The 14,441-nt window shown below is 44.1% G+C and overlaps 1 protein-coding gene across 1 annotated transcript; it reads right to left on the bottom strand.

The window, feature by feature from the left end:
• Window positions 1-1,496: 1,496 nt before the first annotated feature.
• LOC123150275 (signal recognition particle receptor subunit beta) lies at window positions 1,497-5,018 on the bottom strand. The gene is made up of 6 exons (XM_044570110.1): window positions 4,714-5,018; window positions 3,818-3,900; window positions 3,041-3,127; window positions 2,751-2,899; window positions 2,407-2,538; window positions 1,497-1,928 (listed from the first exon to the last, which is right to left on the bottom strand). The coding sequence occupies exons 1-6, from the start codon at window positions 4,841-4,843 to the stop codon at window positions 1,739-1,741; spliced, it is 771 nt and encodes a 256-aa protein (XP_044426045.1). The 5' UTR covers window positions 4,844-5,018; the 3' UTR covers window positions 1,497-1,738.
• Between the last annotated feature and the right edge of the window lie 9,423 nt (window positions 5,019-14,441).

Here is a 14,441-nt window from a genome sequence, read left to right as displayed (position 1 = left end):
GTTAATATGGACGTGTTGTGTTGATTAACATTTTTCCAAATACAAGTTTTTGAAACTTTTAAAATGCTGCGTACCTTTTTTGTAACACATAAATATTTTTTGAATGTCACAGACACAAGAATATAAATTGTTTTCTTACATCTGGACGTGTTGTGTTGTCGGTGGTAATGTTAGTTAACCTTGAGTACAAGGTCACATGGTCGAGCCACGGTGCTCATTTTTTCCGTGTTACATTTCTTGTAAAAATTATTTTCAGTCAATGTTTATATGATACAGAAATTAGTCATGCTACATAGACATGAATGATCAGTAGTTTGGTGGTTGTCCGTGTGACTACTAGGACACGTTGCAGCTTCAAGACCCCACATCGCTTGTTTTTCCATTTTATTTTTAGAGGCTTAATACGAAAATAAAAAAAGCCAAAGGCTTCTCTGCAAATCTACATGCTACAGCAAATGACAATGGGCCTTGGCCACACTGGAATGCCACATAGCCTATGAATACGTCCGTGTATATGAAATATGATCGTATATGAACGCTTGTACAAGTTTGATGACCGGAAACATGTATTTTATAAGTTTGTGCACCAAACTGACCATCGTGTGCAAGTTCTATGACTTCGGGTGTATTTACCTCTTTTTTTAAAGTGGAATATATTAATATCACGAAGATACCAATTACATCCAGCTTCTGCACCAACAAGATACCGAAAGACGATGCACACAGCCAAGAACAAAAAAATAATATAAACAAAGACCCTATTGTAATGATGAAATACTCGCAGCAACAACAACACTCTAACCACCATCAAAGACATGAACCAACCTGTGGTTGAGATGGTTAGGTGGACAGTGATATGTCGGCTCAGTCTCTCGGAGGTGCTCATAGGGGTAGGGTGTGCGTGTATGCGTTCATAGGGATGAGTGTATGCGCGTGTATATGAGCGCTTGTGCCTGTACTGATGCTAAAAAAACCACCACCAAAGACAACACCCGAACCGCAAAAGTCCTTGAGCGTCCCCAAAAAATCGTCGTATCTCCGGCGTATAAGTATAAATTATTTGCAAATTTAAGTATATATTAAACCAAAATTCACAAAAACTTCCAGCTAATCTGATTGGAACAGTAGTTCAAGAGCAAAACTTTCCACAGGCATGTCCATATAAATGTTAAGCACGAAGCCACACCATACAATTCTGAATTCATAGCATTGCAGCTGCTCCAAATTAGCCAGTAGATGACTCGCAAGTCATGGCTCAAGGAAATATACATTGATTGATTCGCACCTATTTGTTCTTTAATTACGATGACTGGGAGGCACACAAAGAACACCATCGAGCTGTTCTACTATCCTGCCCAAAAAAGGATGTGACTAGGGACAAGAATGAAATAAAACCTACTCCCTCCGCCCACAGTGTAAGATGTTTTTTGCAAGCTAAAACAACTTGCAAATCCGTCTTATATTGTGGGACGGAGGGAGTAGTACATAACAACTAATGTTCAACAATATTTCTATAACAGATCAGGTTCTGAATCCTCAAACGTTCGTCAGGAAGCTACCAATGCAATTTGCTATGTCTCACAAAGTCAAGTCAGGACAACAGTAGATTTAATGGGAAGGGATCATGCTGATGGTTTCCCACTTTTCCTTCTTTCGTCAGGCCAAAATTAGTCACAGCTCAGATTACACTTCTGCAGAAACATTAGTCACTACTATGACGATGGGGTGAAAGATGACTCTACGGCTTCACATACTCGCGGATGAACTGCTCAACTGCTGAAACATCACCAGTCAGACCAGCACCTTCATCAACTATCACCTTGTTCTGGCACTGGCTGAAGTTGAATGCCTCTCCAGGTAACCCAAGTTGGACTTCATCACTGATGTCAGCGGATGATATGGCGTTCCTTGATTCCCGGAGCTTGTTTCTACAAAAAAAAAAATAGCACAAGTTTGTGTCAGTCAGTCAATGCAAATGGTTCTGTTATGCTCCCTCAGGTGTTTCAAGATATACGAGTGGTTACAGAGTGACCTCCAATGTTCCAGGATCAGGGAAATATCAGTAGAATATACATGTATGTAAGCATTTTTTTTGGCAGCATAATATACACAAAAAACAAACGAGTTCATTCAAGCTGCACTATTAATCTAGCCAATACATATAATTCACAGAATTTACAGAGCGACCTCAACTGTACCAGGATCACGGAAATATGGATAGAATATACATGTATGTAAACATTTTTTGCAGCATAATATACACAAAAACAAACAAATACATTCAAGTTACAGTACTAATCTAGCCAATACCTATAAATTCACAGAATTATTAAACACGCCAACCCAAGATGATGCATTCTAAGTTCCAACCATGCAAGAATGTTGAATATGAAAAATGAAACATACACTTCTTTCTCCAACTGCTTCTTGATGAACTCCTTTGAGTGAGCTGTAACTTTATCTGTCTTGTTGCAGAATATCAGAACAGGAATCCTTTTCTTCACTACAGTTGCCTTCGTCAAAATGTCATACAAGTACCTGTCGTGAGAGTTAAAGAGAAAACTGTCAGGCGGTACGAACTGCATCAGATCAAACATTTTTATACATGTTTGAATATGAAATAAGGTCCTAGTCACACTCCTAGTTTGAATACAGCATATGATTGGGTTGACAATCAAAGTTTGCGAAATTGGACACCATCAAATTTTCCAAACAACACCAAATAACAGAAAGTAGGTCAGCAAAATTACTCCGCAGCAGCTTGCATGCTAGACAAGAAATCTAGAGCATCCACGACAAAAACAATCCCAGCTGCCTGAGGCAGGACTTCATCAAGCTTCGATTTCAGCCTTGCATGACCAGGAACATCGATAACATGAACAGGTTTTACTTTGCCTTTCTGTTGAGTGGAAGGGAACAAAGTAAGTAAAAATCTTGCAGTCAGCAAACATATGTTTCTATAAGAAAACGGTAGCCTTGATTCTACATAGTTATATTAATATCAAGGTGTAGCAGGGATTCATCTCCAAAAAGTTCTAACCCTTTCCAGCTCCGAGTGCAGAACAAATGTAGCATTGTTATGTGTCATCGAAGTCACGGTTCCCTGATGTGATGATCCATCGCGAAGCTAAAAACGAGAGATGGAAAATTAGCACAAAACCAAAAGATAATACAAAGAAACTGTGTAATTCCTCCACTGGAAAGATAACTAAAACTAAAAAAGGAAATGAAAAGTAGTCTTTGTTCTCCAAAATCTTGCCATGCAGGCATGCACTATATAAAATCATATATACAGTAAAATCAAGGGGGCGAGGCAAGAGATGCACGACAGATAACAGTATGGCACCAACGCAACCTGAGTGGAAATTCAGCTAAAAGGCCATGTCATAAGCTACTGAACAAATTGCGTCAAAGGAAGCATATACAAGAGCAAATTGCAAACAGAATATCATAACATCATTCTCGGTGTTAGTCATAGACACATGCCCCATCTTTTTTACCAAATCAGAAAACTGAAATCCATGTCAATTCACAAATGTCATATGCTATATCGAAAAAATCATTGGCAAATCAGACACCGGATGTCAGTTTTGAAATTAAGGCCTCTGTCAGAGTAACACCTGTTATGCCTAACTTCTAAAACTTGACAACACAGAGATAAACAGCAGCAATCAAGTTTGTGAGGCAAGGCATGCATGGCCATTACTCTCGTCATACTTTATGATATCATGTTAATCCATGAGGAGTTGAAAAGTTGTATCACTAGATAAGGGGATGCACAAAAGAAAGAGGACCACATACAGAATTGGAATGATACCTGATAGAAAAGAACAGTTTTGCCGCTGCCACTAAGCCCGGATAGAACTATGGTGTTAGGTTTCGATGATTTCAGACAAGAAGCTGTTAAACAATCAAACATACAAAGCAACTGCGTGTTAATTACTACACAAATAGTACCAATGAAATAATACATCGCAAAAGCAGAAACCTAAGCAAGCATAATGAATACAGCAAGACATTTTACATCATTGGGTGCACCCATTATATACACTAAGACATTAATGAGGAGTAATAATGTCACACTTTTGAATATAACTTATCTCTAGATTAAGAAACACTAGTCCCTCCTTTTTTTTAGTGCCACGCATATTATAATGTCATTGCCATTGTCAGATGCCCTGACATTTGAGAACTTGTTAACTGTAACATCTGGCAGTATTATCATTCTACAAGGCACATGCACAAATAATATGGATGAATCAACAGGGCATCACTCCTACCTTGTTACAACTTGTAATGCACAGCAAAGCATGTACCATAATCAGCTGAAGCATGAAGTTTAACTGGAGCTTCCAGTATCTCTGCTTCCACTCAAGTTAGTTCAATTCCAAAATTACCAGCCCATCACAGAATACTATGAATTACAACTGTACGACAATTCTCCGCATGATCCAAGGCACGGAATCGATTGTGCTTAATCACATTTGAACCCAGTGTCAGTATAACTACAGCTAACTACAAAATTGGTCACTCACTCCAGATCCTCAGCTAGTTAATACGTCAAACAAAAGGGACAACTATCACACATAAATTGCTTCCAGGCAAATTTGAAAGCGTACTCAAGCCAGTTCCCCGTCACTACCTTCCACATCTACCTAGGTTTCCTAACAGCAAGCACGATACCGCGGGACTCAGGGGGGTTTGGCATTTCACCTGCGACCAGCACCAGAATCGTTACAATAATCACGGCGACCGCGACGTAAATCTGCTCCGGGGGTTGCTGGCGGATCCAGTGCTCTGCTTGGCCCGCCCACGCCTCTGCTTGGCGAACCCACTCATCCATCGTCGCACAAGCACGGAGAGGGAAGGAGAGGCCGAGGTGGGGGGTGGAGGGAGCAGCTGTGTGGCGCCGGGAGATCTCGGGGGAGGGGAGGGGAGGTTTCTAGAAGGTAGGAGAAGCGAGAGGAGGACGACGAGGCGCACGGGAGGAAAAAGGGGGAGGCTGGGAGGAAAAATAAAAATGAAATTGAGACACAGAAAAAATGAGTTTGCGTGTAATTCAGGGAGTTCTATCCAGACCTGGCGAAATGGGCCGGCACGACCCAGCACGGCCCGCCCCCATTAAACGTGTCTGCACGGCATGGCCCAGGTCGGCCCATTTTATAAACGAGCTGTGCTCACTTCAAGGTCCACGCATGGCACGTCTGTCTATCTATATCTATACCTACTATTAAAGCAAGGTGATATTCTTGGTTTCGTCCCGCACTAGATGTTTTCTCCGGTAGTTTTGGTCGAAAGTCCGTCCAATTGCGAGGTGGTACTAAATTTTTTGTCCATCCAATTGGTCTGCATCCACATCCTCTCAATGGGCCTGCACGCACGTTTCGGCCTGCAAGCATGTTTAGGTACCTTATCTGATTTTCACACGTACTCACAATAATAATCCCACCTCGATTGCTTTCGTGAAATCCTACCAATTTATATACCTACGCAAATTGCGTGTAATATCAACAACTAGCCTCTTGGATCAACAAACACAGAACGAGTCAAGAGAAAAAGAGAAGGAGGCGGCAGACATGACCGGTAGTCCGACGCGCGGGGCTCCCGGAGCAAGGCTGGGGACAGAGATTCCCGGAGAAGGTAGGCAGTTCGGCACGAATGGCAAAGGGCTTCAGCGGCCGCTCAAGATGGCGTCGCCGGGGGGAGGAAGCGGAGGCGCAGCTCGCGGAACTCCTGGAGCGAGGCATAGGGCGGAGATGATCGGAGTAGGGAGGACAGAACGGCAGCGGGCAGGGCTCCCGCTCCTCTTTGTGAGCGTGTGTGGCGGCGCTGGGATTGGGAGGATAGGATCGAGGGAGTTGTTGGCGATCGGGGATAGGTTTAGGCCTTATTGGGCCGGGCCTGGCCGGTTGATCTTTTCTTTACAGAAATTAGATGAAAAAAGTAAATAGAAGAAGGTCGACAAAATATGAACTTTTCCTGTGGTCTGCATGATTTATACTTAGGTCCACAAAAAAAAGTTTCACCGAAATTGGAGAATTTTGGAAAAAGTTTTGGGGGCCAAACTTGTAATTGAAAATGCAAAGGATTTTGGAGAAGGTTGGAATGGAAATTGGAAAAGCAATTAAATAAAATACAAGAAAAGCTCAAATGATTTTCCAAAATGTCCATAGTTTTAATTTGGTGTGAAATATTCAATCATGATGAAATGTAAAATAAAATAAAATAAACATTATCATGAGGACAAAATTGGTCTCGGGTTGTTACAACTCCGATCTTACGTTATCTTCTTACGGAGGTTCAATCTATTCATGAGAAATCGTTATTTTCAATAATCTTCTAAGAAACTAGCAGCTAAATTTTATAATAAAACTTTATTTGATATATGAATTTTTGAATAACAAGTTAGAGGAAAATAGCATCAATTTTCATAAAAAATTAGTATGCAACTCACACAAAAAATTACATATATATAAAATAAGGGTAGTACAATTATATACACCACTTGACCTAATGTTGGAAATTAGCATAACACTAAAACCGATTATGTAATATTTGTTCTCTTTTCTCTATTTTCACATATCAACAACAACCATCGATAAGGATCAGGTAGGACAAGGAATAGGAAAAAGGTGTGTGATACTACTCAGACTCATTCTTATATTATGGGACATAGGGAGTAATCTTTTTTTTGTCCCGTTGCAACGCACGGGCCCATGCCCTAGTATTATCTAAAATAGTTCATCTTCACTAACCTATTTCCCTTGATATGCAGGCTATCCGCATCGTCAATCAACGTGCAACCATCCACCTAAGCAAGTCTGCGGAAAAATTATATGTGATCGCCTAAGCCAAGTCATCTTTATTTCTTCTATCAGGTTGTGTGGCACGCACCCACTGTACTGGAATACCAAACGGCGGCCCCTCCATAATCCATCCACCATACTGGAAGACCAAATGAGGCCCAGTTCAGTTTTCTAATGGCCCCTGCTCCTGTATACTTCTCCATACAAACCGCGGTCAAATCTTTTGCCAACTGTATGAAATCTAAATCACAGGTAGGCAGCAGGTAGCAGCGCACTTATGCCCATCGACTTGAGGAATATGTTTGGGAGGCAATGTTAGCACTCAAACACAGTTCCTCAACTATCCTCCATTATCACAGCTCGAGCTACAATTCACATATCCATGGAGAGGAGGGAGAAGGAGGTTTAACTGTTACAACACGAAAGAGGAAAGTAGCTATTCCTGCCAGTCGTTCGCCAGCCACTCACGCGCTATCGACAAGCTTAAGTACATTGCCCGCATGGGCTCATTCCGGGCCAGCCAGCCGAGCCGGCAGGCGAGGCTGTCTTCTGGGCCGGCCCACTCCTGGTGCTTGATCATCTGTAGCTTCTTCACCTTGACCGTTGCTGCTGGCAATCCCTCCCCTGTTAGAAACAGCTTGCCCCCAAGCCGGTGCTCTGGGAAACTTTTGCTTGAGTTGCACCTTGTCTTCCCATGTTGCCATCTCCACGGGAGTGTTGCTCCACTTCACCAATACTTGCACCAAAGAATTCGATGTGCGACGCACCACTTGCTGTTGCAACACCTGTTCTAGGAATTGAAACTGCATATCTGGAGAAGGCAGTTGGGGTAGTACCTCATGAGTTAGGCTGTGACGCCCCAAGACCGAAGATTCAGATGCCATCCATGGATTCCGGGTTTCGTCATGTGTTTTGTTTGCTTGTTGCTTTCCTCTTTGCATCATGTGCCTTGCATCATGTCATCATGTCAATATGCAACCCGTCTTAAAACCCACTAAATAACTTGTGTGGATCTTCGATCCATTTAAATCGAGGGAAGAGTGACTTCTCTTTATAACATTATCCTCCTAATATTTATGGAGCTATTATAAATATTCCATTTATTTGGAATTCACCTTAACACACTTGCATATTAAATCCCTTGGCCTTTTTCTTCTTCAAGTGTTGACTCTCTAACCTTGCCTTATATTTCTTTCATCATTTTCCGGAGCTCCACCAAAAATCCGAACATTTTTGGACACCTCTAATTCCTAGTCCTTGTTCAAACCATTTGAATTAAATTCAAATGACTTTGAATTAAATTCTTGCAATCAGGCCTCTCCTAATTTTCGTGGACCGTGCACATCTTTACGAGTCCGTAAAAATTGTCCCCGTGCCCGAATTCCATCCCTAACCCTCTCTTAATTTTTTTTCTTCTTCTTCTATCTATATTTATTTTTTCTCTCTCTCTTTTTGGTTAAGAGAAGAGAGTGTGAGAGAGAGAAAGAGCCCAGCCAGGATCCAGGCGCAGCCCCTTCTCTTCTGGGCCGGCCTTTTTGGCCCACCTAATCCTACCCTAGGCCCACTCTCTCCCTTCTAACCCTATCCCCTCACCACGCTCTCTCTTGTCTTCCCCTCGCGCCGCCAGGAGGCAGAGCGCCTGCCTCGCTCGACCCCTCCTCTCGCCCGTACCCCTCGTTCCCCATCTCCATCTCCCCCTCTCGATCTCGCGCGCCTCCCTCTGCGGCGCTAGTCCCCGACCGCGCCTCCTCCAGCCACCTGCCATGGCACCGTTCCCCGCTTCTACCGTCCTCCACGCCTAGCAGGAAGACCACGCCGCCTGTCCCCTTCGTTCAGGTCGGAGCTCGCCGGGGCCCCCAGCACCGGTTGCCTTGCCGCCTCGAGCACCCGCGCCCGCCGCGCGCAAGGCCACCGGACCAGCTCATCGGAGCTCTCAACGCCGGCGACCTTCAAGACCTCTTCCCTCGCGCCTCTTTTTCCTTCTCTTTCCCTCCTCCACCTCTCATCTCTCTTGTTCTCTGTAACAGGAGACCATCTCATGGCCGCCGAACCCCTGCCTCGACTCGGTTCTCACCGGGGACGCCGTCAAACGGCCGGATCAACACCTCCCTCCGTGCCCTACATCCCGGAGCCAGCCGCCTCAAGCCCTCGTTCGCGTCTGCGCCAAGTCCAGTGAGGGATCGCCGTACCGTTGACCGCAGCGACCTCCCTTGCTCCTTTTAGTGGACCACGAGGCGTGCCCCTCGCAACGTTCCTCCAGCAGGCCCAGCTCCGTCGACCTTTGCACACGCATGCCCAGTGCACCCACCACGGCCTCCCCTCCTTGCGTGGGTTGCGCCCCTCTCCATGGCCAAGACCGGGACCCCGTGAACGTCAAGTTCCTCCACGACGCCTGAACAACTACATGACGACCCTGGACATGGGATTGCAAAACGCCAAGTACATGGATAGGCCAAGTTCCTCTCTGAAACGGGTACGAATATGCCCGGCGATGCGACAAGTACCTCTACCGACGACCCAGAACATCTACGAAAGTGTGTACCACTACCGTCGTCATGTACCACTACTTCCCTCAATGGCTCGTGAATGGCTACTTCCTCTACGAACCGGTCCTCTTCGAAACACACGCTTCGAAGGTATAACCGCTGAGAACGAACGCCCGTGGACGAATGCATGAGTTGTATGAGATGCATGTTTGGATGTTGTATCCGCCCATGAACGGTAGTTGTTCCTCTTCGTTGCCACGCCGTCGACCCGTGGGAACCCGGTAACCGGGATCACCCCATCTTCTTGCATGACACACTCGCACCCACTTCCTTTTGCACCGGTATCCCCGTGAGCTATCGGATCATCGGAATGTTGCCGCGGCATCATTTCCGTTTCGTCGCCGTGGTACACCTTTCTTTCTACCACGGTGACACAAATGCTCTCATCACGCTCATGTCAACTTTTAGTAATACTTGCATAAAAACTTGATCATGTCATCTGCATCATGTTAACAACATTAAGATGGTTTAAATTGTTGTTTGCATTAATTTACTAATGCATATGGGGATTTACCGGATTTGTTGTTTGCTATATCCGGCCCCATTTAAATTGTTTAGATAAATAATCCCTTTATGTTTCACCTCTTGATATGCTTAACAACATTTAATATTTTTGGGTACATAACCGAGAGAGAACTAAATAAGTCATGTGGTGTTTCGTCAATATGCAACTCGTTGCATATTGATCTCCACTTAATTTGTAGTTTTGTTTGTGCACTTTTCCATGCCATGCATATTTAAACCGGACATGCACCATACTTGGTTGTGCATCATGCCATGTTTATGTGATGGTTGTTTACTATGTTGTGTGCTTCTTTCCGGTGTTGCTTCTTCGGGTTGGTTCCGATTACGTCGCGTTTGTGAGGATCCGTTCGTCTACGTCCGTTTGACTTCTTCATGGACTCGTTCTTCTTCCTTGCGGGATTTCAGGCAAGATGACCATACCCTCGAAATCACTTCTATCTTTGCTTGCTAGTTGCTCGCTCTTTTGCTATGCCTATGCTGCGATACCTACCACTTGCTTATCATGCCCCCATATTGTTAAGCCAAGCCGCTAACCCACCTTGTCCTAGCAAACCGTTGTTTGGCTATGTTACCGCTTGCTCAGCCCTTCTTATAGCGTTGTTAGTTGCAGGTGAAGATTGGAGCTTGTTCCATGTTGGAACATGGATATTTTGTTGGGATATCACAATATCTCTTATTTAATTAATGCATCTATATACTTGGTAAAGGGTGGAAGGCTCGGCCTTATGCCTGGTATTTTGTTCCACTCTTGCTGCCCTAGTTTCTGTCACATCGGTGTTATGTCCCTGGATTTTGCGTTCCTTACACGGTTGGGTTATAATGGGAACCCCTTGACAGTTCGCCTTGAATAAAACTCCTCCAACAATGCCCAACATTGGTTTTACCATTCGCCACCTAGCCTTTTCTTTCCCTTGGGTTCTGCAGACTCAAGGGTCATCTTTATTTAAACCCCCGGGCCAGTGCTCCTCTGAGTGTTGGTCCACCTCGTCAGCCGCCGGTGGCCACCAGGGGAAACTCTGGGCTGGCCTACTGGAAGTTTGGACAGACTGAGTGTGCCCTGAGAACGAGATATGTGCAGCTCCTATCGGGATTTGTCGGCACATTCGGGCGGTGTTGCTGGACTTGTTTTACCATTGTCGAGGATGTCTTGTAACCGGGATGCTGAGTCTGATCGGATTGTCTTGGGAGAAGGAATATCCTTCGTTGACCGTGAGAGCTTGTGATGGGCTAAGTTGGGACACCCCTGCAGGGTTTTGAACTTTCGAAAGCCGTGCCCGCAGTTATGGGCAGATGGGAATTTGTTAATGTCCGGTTGTAGAAAACCTTAAGTTAACCTTAATTAAAATACATCAACCGCGTGTATAACCGTGATGGACTCTTCTCGGCGGAGTCCGGGAAGTGAACACGGTGTTGGAGTTATGCTTGACGTAGGTTTCTCTAGGATCACTTCTTGATCATAGATTCTCGACCGTGCTTTTGCCTTCTCTTCTCGCTCTCTTTTGCGTATAGGTTAGCCACCATATATGCTAGTCGCTTGCTGCAGCTCCACCTCATACCTTTACCTTACCTATAAGCTTAAATAGTCTTGATCGCGAGGGTGTGAGATTGCTGAGTCCCCGTGACTCACAGATACTTCCAAAACCACTTTGCAGGTGCCGATGATATCGTGCAGGTGACGCAACCAAGCTCAAGGAGGAGCTCTATGAAGACCGTGTTCTTTATGTTGTTCCGTTTTCCAGTTGATCAGTAGTGGAGCCCAGTTGGGATGATCGGGGAGCTATGTAGCATTTGGGGTAGTCTTCTTTTATTTTGGTTCCGTAGTCGGACCTTGAGTGTATTTGGATGAATGTAATGCTTTATTCATGTATTGTGTGAAGTGGCGATTGTAAGCCAACTATGTATCTCTTTTCCTTATGTATTACATGGGTTGTGTGAAGATTACCTCACTTGCAACATTTCTTTCAATGTGGTTATGCCTCTAAGTCGTGCTTTGACACGTGGGAGATATAGCCGCATCAAGGGCGTTACATAGGCCGAGTACTTTCCGCAGAAGAGAGACATAAAACACTGGGTGCACACGACTGGTGACCAGCAAAGCCAACCGATATGCCACTTCACCAATGCACTCGACAACTTCAAAAGGCCCATAGAATTTCACTACAGGAATTAGCTACTTTGCCGTCCGCCAAGGCAGACGGCAAAGGCATGGATGGCGGATGACAAAGGCCTTTGCCATATGCCACGGATGGCAAAAGGCTCCGGCAGAGATTGGATCGGTAAAGACCTTCTTTGTCGTCTGCTTTCTGAAGCGGACAGCAAAGGGGCCTTTGCCATCAGCGGCTGACGGCAAAGAAAGCCGACGGCAATAAATTCGCTGTTAGTCCGTTTGGTGGCTAACGGCAGTCTTTGCCGTCCGCCAGCTGATGGAAACAAGCATCAGGCCTTTGCCATCTGCCAAATGACGTCATCCGCACGTCACTACCCACCAAAGCTTTGCCATCCGCCACTGTAGGCAAAGGCTTTGCCTTCCTCTGCTGTAGGCAAACTGACCAAATGGGTCAGCTCCCAGGAAGCACAGGTGGCTGCCATGTGGCTTCTTTGCTGTCCGCCACTGACGGCAAAGAGCCCGTTGCCGTCGGCGGCAGACGGCAAAGGGCCTGCATTGCCTCTTTTTTCTGTTTTTTTAAATCCAACAATTTTCATAGCAAATATATATGACATATATATATATATATATATATTTCACATGGCTATTTAACAACAAACATATGACATATCTAGCACATAAGTTTCATCGTACATACATATATAGTTCCATCCATTCATACATAGCAAGTTGCACATACACATTGTTCCATCCATACATATTACAATGCAAAGTTTCATCAAGATAGCAAGTTCGATCATAGCAAGCTAGAAGAATACTAGAAGAGAATAAAAGAAAAAACAAGCACTCCATCATAGCAAGCTAGCTTCCGTGAAGTGAATGAAATATGCAAAATGGCAAATAAGAAAGTTAGAAAAAGGTGACTAGAAGAAGAAAGACTAGAAGAAGAAGTATATGTCATTTATGAGCTAACTTAGGTTAAATGGATCATTTATGAGCTAACTTAGTTGAAATGGTAGTTTATGAGCTAACTAAGGTGAAATGGATCATTTATGAGCTAACTTAGTTGAAATGGATCGTTTATGAGCTAACTAAGGTGAAATGGATCATTTATGAGCTAACTTAGTTGAAATGGATCGTTTATGAGCTAACTAAGATGAAATGTATCATTTATGAGCTAACTTAGGTGAAATGGATCGTTTATGAGCTAACTTAGGTGAAATGGATCATTTATGAGCTAACTTAGTTGAAATGGATCGTTTGTGAGCTAACTTAGGTGAAATGGATCGTTTATGAGCTAACCTAGGTGAAATGGATCGTTTATGAGCTAAATTAGGTGAAATGGGTCGTTTATGAGCTAATTTAGGTGAAATGGATCGTTTGTGAGCTAACTTAGGTGAAATGGGTCGTTTATGAGCTTACCTAGGTGAAATGGATCGTTTATGAGCTAACTTAGGTAAAATGCATCATTTTAGAGCCAACCCAGTTAAGATGGGTCATTTTGGAGCTAACCTAGTTAAAATGGATCGTTTGTGAGCTAACTTAGGTGAAATGGATCGTTTATGAGCCAACCTAGGTGAAATGGATCGTTTATGAGCTAACTTAGGTAAAATGCATCATTTTAGAGCTAACCTAGGTAAGATGGGTCATTTTGGAGCTAACCAAGGTAAAATGGGTCATTTTAGAGCTAACCTAGGTAAAATGGATCATTTTGGAGCTAACCTAGGTAAAATGGGTCATTTTAGAGCTAACTTGGGTAAAATGGATCATTTATGAGCTAACTAAGGTAAAATGGGTCATTTTAGAGCTAACTTAGGTAAAATGGATTGTTTATGAGCTAACTAAGCCAATTATGCCATTTTTGACATAAGTAAGCTAAGTACATGTCATATTGAGCAAACCTAGTTAACTAAGCATATTAGAGCTAACTTAGGTCATTTTGGAGGAAACAAAGCTAAGTATAGATCATTTCAGAGCTAACTTAGGTAAAATGGATGGTTTTGTAGGTCAGTAAGCTTATTAAGTCATTTTGGAGGAAAAGAAGCTAACTCTAGGTCATTATGGTAAGCATATAGGAGGAAATAAAGCTAAGTCTAGGTCTTTATGCATATTGGAGGAAAAGAAGCTAACTCTAGCTCATTGATGTCGACTCCGAGGGACAGCTTCACATCCTCGAGTCGCCCCAATAGTTGGTAGAGCTTGGAGTCCAGCTTCGCGAGCGTGGACACCATCTTCTCGCTGCGCTCAGAGGAGCTCTTGGCGAGGGCAGCATCGAAGTCAGCGCGGAGGAGTTCGTAGATCGCCTTGGTCTCCGGCGAGATCCTCTCCATCGCCTCGACTCATCGGCGATTTGCCAGACGCGTGCGGTGGTGGTGGTGGGGCAGCTCCAAGACGGAACGACGCTGATACCAGGTTGTTAGCACTCAAACACAGTTCCTCAACTATCCTCCATTATCA

This window comes from Triticum aestivum, chromosome 7A (genome assembly GCF_018294505.1).
Source record: "Triticum aestivum cultivar Chinese Spring chromosome 7A, IWGSC CS RefSeq v2.1, whole genome shotgun sequence".
Taxonomy (NCBI): Eukaryota; Viridiplantae; Streptophyta; class Magnoliopsida; order Poales; family Poaceae; genus Triticum; species Triticum aestivum.
The sequence above is the reverse complement of the archived record's forward strand: the minus strand, read 5'-3'. Positions and strand labels throughout refer to the sequence as shown.

Coding starts and splice junctions, on each gene's coding strand:
- LOC123150275 (XM_044570110.1), bottom strand. CDS start 4,843: ATGGATGAGTGGGTTCGCCAAGCAGAGGCGTGGGCGGGCCAAGCAGAG. Junction 3,128..3,817: donor AAACTGTTCTTTTCTATCAG/GTATCATTCCAA, acceptor TCTCGTTTTTAG/CTTCGCGATGGATCATCACA. Junction 1,929..2,406: donor AAGCAGTTGGAGAAAGAAGT/GTATGTTTCATT, acceptor TTTTTTTTGTAG/AAACAAGCTCCGGGAATCAA.